The following is an 8,746-nucleotide window of genomic DNA, read 5'->3' on the forward strand; positions in this document are numbered from 1 at the left end:
CAAAATATCCATTTCTGCCAATTTCGCAGGCTACGCCTGTCAGAAATAGCATTTTCACTGTTATGCGCTAATAAACGTACTATGAAATGTGGTTAAATTTTGTTAGCAGTATAGAAACTACTGAAACGATTTACTCTTACCATTTGATGGAAATATATAAATCGATCGTTTGTTTTGAAGTTGTAACAGGGATCTCGTAGAAAGCCACGGTAGACCGGTAAACAGATTAAACTTGAATTCCAGGCATTTATTTCACAGCAATGAGCTCGGGATAGCACTGCAAGCTGTCTTTCGCTTTGTAAAACTCCTGCATATAACTCACATATAAACCCTGTTAAACGACGACGAGGTAAATCTGTTCAGAGGTGGAGCCAATATCAATACAGTTTAGCCTCTGGATTGAGATTCAAGTCTACAAAGCATTGCTCTCCTCGCCTGTGTTTTCTTCTTTACATCAAGTACATTTAGTCATCCGGAGAAATCCTTGACTATAGCTAAGTCATAGCCTCGTTTGCATACACAAAAACAAGGATGGCGGATTTCAATTTTTTGAAGCGTTATTGTTGGCTATTTAAATACATTTAGTCCAAATGAGTGGTCAAGTATGACAACCCAGGTAAAGAACTTTCGGCGATTAATTAATTTGCCAAAGGCAAAGTGAGTGTACATCTGAGAAGAATAATTGTTTGATCGAGTATAATTTCAGAGCTGAACAACAGAGAAGTGATAATCGACACAGAGAATAATTGATAACAACACAGTTTATTTCTGTTGTAAAGGTCACGAGTGCCTGTGGGAGCCCTGCCATTTTGTTTTGCTTTATATTCACCACAGGTAACCCCAGCTCAAAATGTTAGTAGTTATCTTATTATTATTTTATTATTTTTTTTTCACTTTTATGCGAAAATTCAGTGTAACGTGACATATGGCATTTACTAACGACGAATTTGACTACGCGAGACGGGACTCCCGCCTTGCAGCATATGGAGGTGTGTTGTGTTACGACGGTTTGAATTTAGAAAGATTTGTTTGGGAGGCCCCAGAGTAGGCCTTCCAGAAGATGACAAAAGCGATACTTTCAGTCTGAACCTACATAATTATTTGAAGTCACGCGCCCTCACCACTTGGTCATGTTACCCACCCCTCCCGTACAGTGGAATTAAATATTATTCACTTGAACGTACCTTCTCCCTCATCATCGTTGCCGTTGCAAAGATCTCCCGAGCAACAATCTATGTTACACTTCGATTCCTTGGAAGTACAAATGGAATGTAGCCCATCTTCACACTGGTCACACTTCACACATCCTTTGCAAAGCAAAATGAACAAAGCTTATTTACAAATATTAGAGCCATTTGGATAGCATTTAAGAAGTAATGACTCGGGACACCTCTTGAATCAACAACAACAACAACAGTGAGCTTTATTTTCCAATAGCATTGCAAAAGCGTCGAAAGCATGATAAATTAATTACAGAAATTTAGTCCAAAGACCATTAGTTGGTAGGGTGCAGTCTTAAATGACTGTTTTTCAGTCACAACTTTGTTCAAGGCACAGGGATAAAAATACTGACAATCCAGGGATAATATATGAAATTTATTTCAGCACTGGCGGCGTTAAAACATAGCTTCCGTAGACAAGGAGAGATCGAATACAAGTGCTCTTGGTAAAAAAATTCTTGCTTTCCATTGGTAGAAAGACAATTGCTTTTCATTGGTTGAAAAAGGCACGTGAACTTTCCAGGCCAATCAAGAAGCGTGGCAATGGCAATTCTTTCGGTATTGAAACCACTTCATTGCTGCCGCAGTGAGTGAGACTGAAGCGAGCGAACGAGGCAGTTCTCTAATCGGGAGAAAACGCATTTTCCTTCGAAGCGAAGCGCAAGGAATTGTGGTTCTGAGCAAATGGAGGAATTAAGATACCTAGTCGGATCAAACTGCTCGTTGCACAGAAGCTTGCAGCAACCTTTCCAATTAATAATAAATAATAATATATAATACCTTTATTTTGTCTAGCGATAATCTCAAGGTTCAAAACCGTTTTACAATGACAATAAATTGAAAACTACATTATAAAATTATGTACATACTGAAGAATAAAAGTGAATATTTAAAAAATATATATCTGTAAAAAGGGTATAGTCATTAATTAATCAATAAAGATATTATGATTAATAGACAAAAACAAAACTAAACAACAAATAAAAAATAGTAATGAAATAAACCCATGAGAAATCACAGGTTTTGTACTTATCACGCATCTTATATCACACATCATAAAATCATGCGCCAATTCAATGGCAAAAACTAGTCAGGATATGCTTTTTTGAAAGCCAGGTTTTAAGTAAGCCTCTGAATATAGATATAGAAGAACATGACCGGAAATTAGGCAGGAAATTTCTTCCTGGGTTTTGTTTTTTGCTACTAACCACATCTCCTCTCAGGGGGCAAGGCATTTAGGTTGTATCGATTCCTAAGAAACGATGCGTTGTTATGCGTTGTTGACTACAACCAAGAGTCCAGGACTCTTACCACAACTAAAATACTTAGACCTTTTTAGTAACACACACACAATTCACACTTACTTATGATTCAGAGTCTACAGTAAGGGGTCCAGTTCTCGGCCACTTTTTGTTCAACGTTTATTTTTTGCGACACAAATGAATCTGAATAAAAAGCAATTGCTTCCAAAGGTAGCTTTATTCCTTGACTTTCGTCCTGCCGAGTTTTGAGTTTACATCTACTATATACTGTGAGCAAGTCGCGGTGACACGAAGGTAGGTGAATTTGGTTTCCACGAAAACTTGTGTGTTTACGGCTACTCGAATTACATGGTCTAATTCAAGTTTATATTTATCCGTATAGGAGACGCAAATGAGTCAATTCTTGACATAAAAAACGTAGAGTGATAAAACTTTCAGTTGAACATAAACTTTTCCTGGCCTATTTTATTCTTTGACCTAAATTCACTCCTCAATACTTCCTTGGTACGTTTGCGTATTTGCCTATTCTCGGCCACCCTGCTCGCCGTCGACAACACTAAAAAGCGCTCATAGTTTTGTATGGAGTTTTGTTGACAAATCATTTGTAAAAGTTAAGCTGTAATGGGGTGGCATGTTCTGACAGTAGATATGAATTAAAACTATGAGTTCTGACTTACCGGACCCCGTTTTGAAATACCCAACTCTTTTTTTAGCCTCTCTTGGCATGGCATGCCATGGAGCAATTAGAAGAAAAACTAGGTGTGCAAAAAAACTTTTTGAACATGAAACAGAGCGCGTTAAGGATACTTTGTGGGCGAAATATCAAACACAAGCCTTATTAGTGAATTAAAAACAAAAATTGGTGATAAAGCGTTGTTTATTCTGAGGAATCGAGCGCATTCTTTTGTGGCCGATAACTGGGCCCACAAACGACGCGTCCATTTTCGTTATTACTCGGGAGAAAACAGCGTTGAGCAGTCGATAGCTTTACATGTGTAAACTGAATGCTGAAGCTTGTTGTCTTTGAAATTTCAAGTCCTTACGGCTATTCCAAAGTAAGAAATACAAGTTTACGTTATTTTGTGGCCGAGAACTGGGCCCCATACTGTACTCAAGTGCAAAATATATAATTTCAATCAGTCACATGAATATAGTACTTGGCGCTCATTAAAATCATGATGGTATTCTCCTCAAACTGTTGTTTTCTTTCTTTTCTCGAGTAGGGTCCAGGTAGAGACCAGTATTAAAATCTCCCTTCAATTCCACGCACGAACCGTCCTTTAATTACCGCAAGTATACTTGAACATTTCCCTTCCCCTCGGTAGCATTTCTATCATTTAGGTCAACTAGGGGTGCAGGGAGGGATGGCGCAGTGGTGCGAGCTCTCGCCTCCCACTAATGTGGCCCGGGTTCGAATTCCAGACTCGGCGTCATATGCGGGTCTTAAATGATGGGTTCTACTCTACACCGAGTTCTCCTATCCTCAAAAACCAACATTTGACTTGATTTGCGTTATTTACTTACTTCAGTTTAGAGTGTCCCCAATTAGTGCTCCAGTGCTAGAACGACTAGACACTTAAATAAAGTTCCTTTCCTTTCCTGTCTTAGTTACTTAGCATAGCGTCTTCTGGTTTTGACAATACAGAGGATGACGCAATCGTAAAAACAACCAACCTTTAGCAAACACTTGAACTGGGGAGCCTTCGAGCTCATACTTGACCTCGAGCGTTGAACAGACGGGTCTTTCAAAGTAACTTGGACATGTCACTGCATACTTGCTCGAAGAGCAGTCTTCCATCGATGTGGTACTGATGCATACGTAACACTGCAAACTGCGCACTTGTGAAAAAGTTCAATAAATTAATTGGTTAAAGTAACGCGTATTGGATGTTGCCTACTTCATCATAGAATGAATATAAACTGAGTGAGTTCGGTTAAATAGAGGATATTACACGATAGCGAGAAGATATGAATTTATGTTTGAGTGGTACGCCACGAGAACATAAGATTCATATCTACGAGCTAAGGTGTAATTTTTGTTTTTATTATATGGACAATAAAATATACATGGTAGAGATTGGAAAGCAGGCAAAAAGGCGGGAATCGTGAGGTCATTGCTCAATATGACCACTCGTGTTGTATACGAAAATACGCCACGCAGTTCCTGGACGAAGCACCATTTTTTCCATTGGAAGATTGCTTTGAACAGTGCATTTCGAAGTTTTTGGTTTCACACCAGGCACCTTATACGCCATAGTCACATGTAACACCCACCCGAACAAAAAAGTAGCGCATTTTGCCAGCACAACTCTGCCTTCAGCACATGAGGCGGACAATTAAATTAAATGAATGCACTGAGAAATTTCACCACCGTAATTTTTCTCGTGCTTCTCAGCCGCAAATTCTCTTTTCCTTGGGAAAAATTCATAGACAAATTAAAAAAGATGAAACTGAGCGCAAGTAACGAAAATAAATGGTAGTGGCAAAAACGCGGGGTTAAACTCTGATGTTCGCAAAATTAACTTCGATTTTAGTCAAATTTAGAAATTAAACAAAAAACTCAATCAATCAATCAACTTTATTTCAAACACGGCAAATGGCTCAGCAAGCTAGTTTTTAGACATACCGTGTAAGAATTACAAGGTACAAATGTTAAACGATTAATAAACTAGGTATGACTTAGCGCTAACAATTATTTAACAATCGTATATCAATTCCCTTACACTCTTATCAAACGTAACTAACCTAGTTTCTATGTCAAGGAAATTTAAAAACAATAGTAATAATTAGTAAAATCAGAATTTACTATATAATAATACGAAACAAGCCATGTAAAAAAAGTGCCTTAGCAACGTAGAATGTGTCCTAGGATATCGCACGTTTAAAGCTTGCAAGATCCTTTATCTCACGTATTTGATTTGACAGTTGGTTCCAAGAATTTACACCTCGATAAGAGAAAGAAGTTTAAGAAAATTCGTTTTAGTTAGCGGTAATTGGAGGTCATAGTTCGAACCCCTTAAGTTATAATTGTGAACTTCAGAGGTTAGAACTATGAAAATGTGTCGGACAATTATTATATTGAATACTTTAAGATCTTAATTAACAAGTGCCTTTTCTCTCTTTCTTCTAAGTTAGACCACTCTAGAGAAATTAGTACCGCTGATGATCGAATAGAGTAATCAGCCCTAGTAATAATCCGTGCTGCCCTATTTCGTAATTTGTCAGCACGTGTTTTGAAGCGGTCACTACTTACACAATAATCAAAGTAAGGTTGTTCACTTGTGAATAGTAAATTGTTTTAAGAGTCTCTTGATTGTCAGTTAGTTTTCTAGCTAAATGCAGCATTCGCAAGCCATTCGAGACTTCAGATAAAATATGTTTGATTTGATCATCCCAGGTTAGCATTTCATCAATATGGACCCCCAATAACTTAGTAGATGGTTTGTGTTCAATTGGCCTATCATCCATCTACTCAGATGTAGGTCCGTTCATTTTTTGACTAAATTTCACCATAAATGAAGGGCAGATCCCATCATTCGAAAATAACAGTACAGGAGAATAACGACAAACGTTAAAACCCCCCAAAAATTGGAAAAACATATACACCCCGACCCCGCCTCTGCATTTTGGCTACTAGCAAAGTGTTAACGTTATCGAAAACTACGTGCAACAACCGTAAAAAAAATTCTGTAATTTTAGGCTCTGTCTGTTTACGAGTAGATGGTTATCAGTACCAGCTCATCATCGGAGTTGCTCCGCCATTCCTGGTGACCAGGTGAGTGTTCCATGAGAGAGGGGGTCATGAATGCACATGTGCAAATGTAGCTCGGAAATATTTCTAGTGTTGTAAAGAATTAATCTTGCGAAACTCAGAAATCACAAATATTTCCGATGCAAAAGGATATAGTGAGAAACCACCGAAAAACGATCAATTTTTATGAATTATCTGATATACACCAAGAACAAAAGGGAAAAATTTATATTTATCCCACATAACAATAAGAAATTTGGTTTTTGCCTCTGTTTAAAGTGATATTCCAATGGAAAATAGCTAGGGTGCTTTGTTTTCGAGCTGTAAGTGCTTCGTTTTCGAGTTTTGAGTTCTTCGTTTTCGATCTTTTGGGTGCTTCGAGCTTAGTTCTTAGTTTTCGAATGCTCCGTCAGTTTTTGATACTACCGACCGAGACCCCCCACTTACAAACGTGCTCCGCGGCCACTGATATATTTACTTCTGCTTACTGTTTTCTGAACCTAACACAATTATGGCCGTTATAAAGCTGCGTCCTGACCGAGCAGGGTGCTTGTTAGTGTTGTCATCAGAAAGATGGAAACAAATGACTTATACCAGGTATACCTTTACAGAACACAAGACAAACTCGTTGTCAGGGAGCTTTGGGTATCCGAGTGACTTCTTTAAATGAATCTTTTAAAGCCTCTCTGGTCTTCCTGGTCTACCACCCGGGTACTCGGGGACGCCATACGCAAAAAAAATACCTTACCTACAGGCAGTTGCCAAAACATCATCGCCACAAATTGAACAAATATCCTTTTTCTAAGGGCAAACGATAATCGACGTATTGGTAGAAATAGAAAACTGCTGTCAAATGTCGATAGGTGGCTCGTATTATAAGGGATCATAAGAAAAGTGTATGCAAGACACCCACAAACTGAGGTTCACGGTTGAGTCCTGAGCCGAAGGGCGCAATGATTGCCGTTCGCCGGACTGAGATCCTTCCAATAAGCAACTGCTGTTTATATATTGAGCAGTTTTGTTGACATTAATTTTGCCCTCCAGAAACACGTTATTACAGTTTTATGGTGACACATTAGGCTTTATTTTTCCTAATACCATAAAATGATTGGGGTTTTTTTCTTTTATTGTGAAAAGAAAGTATTCAATAGACCAATATTTCGATATATTAAAATTCAGTCCTAAACAAAAGGCATCATCTCGAGGCTCCGGGGAATAAACTCATACAAATCCTTGTATATATCGAAATCGGTCTATTAACGTGAGCGGTGAGCGGGTTTTGCCGTCTTGTTATAATTTTTAAGACCTTTACTTTCGGGCATCCCTTGTTAAGCATAGGCATAACTTGTCGTTTCTTTTCTCATTTGTGTGATCCTTAGATTGATAATTAAGTAGTTTTCTAGTTTACAGTGTTTTTGGTGGGAAGTCCAGTTGTCGAATTATGCAGGTTTCTGCACTATGTGCTATTAAAACCCTCCCCAACGCATAATCCCTTTTAATTTTTCGCTCTGACAAAGGGCCAACGCTCAAACCGCCAGCCTTTCAATCTCCGTACGATGGTCAATTTACATAACACAAATTTTGCATTTATCTTCTGAACACCCGCCGATGCACCACTAACTAGCACCCCAATAGCTACGTGCTACAAAGGATTGCAGACACTGTTTATGAAAAACAGTCATTCTCACTTACAACCGCTGCTGGAAATAATACTTTTTTTATATCGATCATACCTAACCTTGAATTTTCTCCGTTCCAAATCGTTTTGTCCAAGTTGCATTGCCAGGAACGTTTCTTAGGGTGAGCGTGGGGCAACGTACAGTAAATGTCTCTAGTATTTTGAAACTAATGGTAATCCTATAAATGGGAAATTTTGAGTCTATGAAATAGAACATGGGCAAATTGGTATCATGATAATTCCTGTAGCGCAACGAAATGAGAAAACTGAAACCAAAGAGAAATATATTATGTTAAATGATCTAAGTACTATGGTATCTTGTTCACTAATTACCCTGAGCTGCAAATGGAATCACTAAAGCGAGGACAATTAAGAACTTCATAGTCGACCAAATCCAGGAGTGAGACAGGAATGAAAGTAACCGTGCATGGAACAGTAATTGACTTATTTCAGAAGAGTTGTCGGTAGTATGTTCCTTTTGTTGTCTTGTTTTATTTGACCAGCTTTAGATTAAGTAATTTAATTCAAAATGTCCAGCAATCAACAGCCATTCCCTAATTGTGAAACCAGGAACTCTCTCGCTCGACTCGCTGAGAGTTTCGAAGATTAATGATGGAACTCAAAGGTTTTCAGATCGCTCGTTCACCAACAAAAGATAGAAAACAAATTTCCTCATTTTCACATAATATCTATCTTTCATCTCTCAAATTCCTTATGCTAAACTTTCTTCAGTTATCGTGAATATTTGTTTTTCGGATCGATTATGTCATTTTCCAGAAATAAGAGGCTTTTAACATATTTCTCATGTCAACAAATCCCGGTCCACTTTCACCGA

At 38.2% G+C, this 8,746-nt stretch overlaps 1 protein-coding gene across 1 annotated transcript in view; it reads right to left on the bottom strand.

The window, feature by feature from the left end:
- The window catches only part of LOC138008232 (uncharacterized), a 16,698-nt gene extending 8,318 nt beyond the window's left edge, over positions 1-8,380 (bottom strand). Inside the window, exons 1-3 of the mRNA XM_068855493.1 lie at positions 8,245-8,380; positions 4,157-4,321; positions 1,185-1,307 (exon numbers count right to left, since the gene is read on the bottom strand). Coding sequence (XP_068711594.1) covers positions 1,185-1,307; positions 4,157-4,321; positions 8,245-8,293 — 337 coding nt within the window. The 5' untranslated portion in view covers positions 8,294-8,380. The remainder of the gene's footprint in view (positions 1-1,184; positions 1,308-4,156; positions 4,322-8,244) is intronic.
- Positions 8,381-8,746: the final 366 nt, after the last annotated feature.

This window comes from Montipora foliosa, chromosome 6 (assembly GCF_036669935.1).
Source record: "Montipora foliosa isolate CH-2021 chromosome 6, ASM3666993v2, whole genome shotgun sequence".
In the NCBI taxonomy this organism is placed as follows: domain Eukaryota; kingdom Metazoa; phylum Cnidaria; class Anthozoa; order Scleractinia; family Acroporidae; genus Montipora; species Montipora foliosa.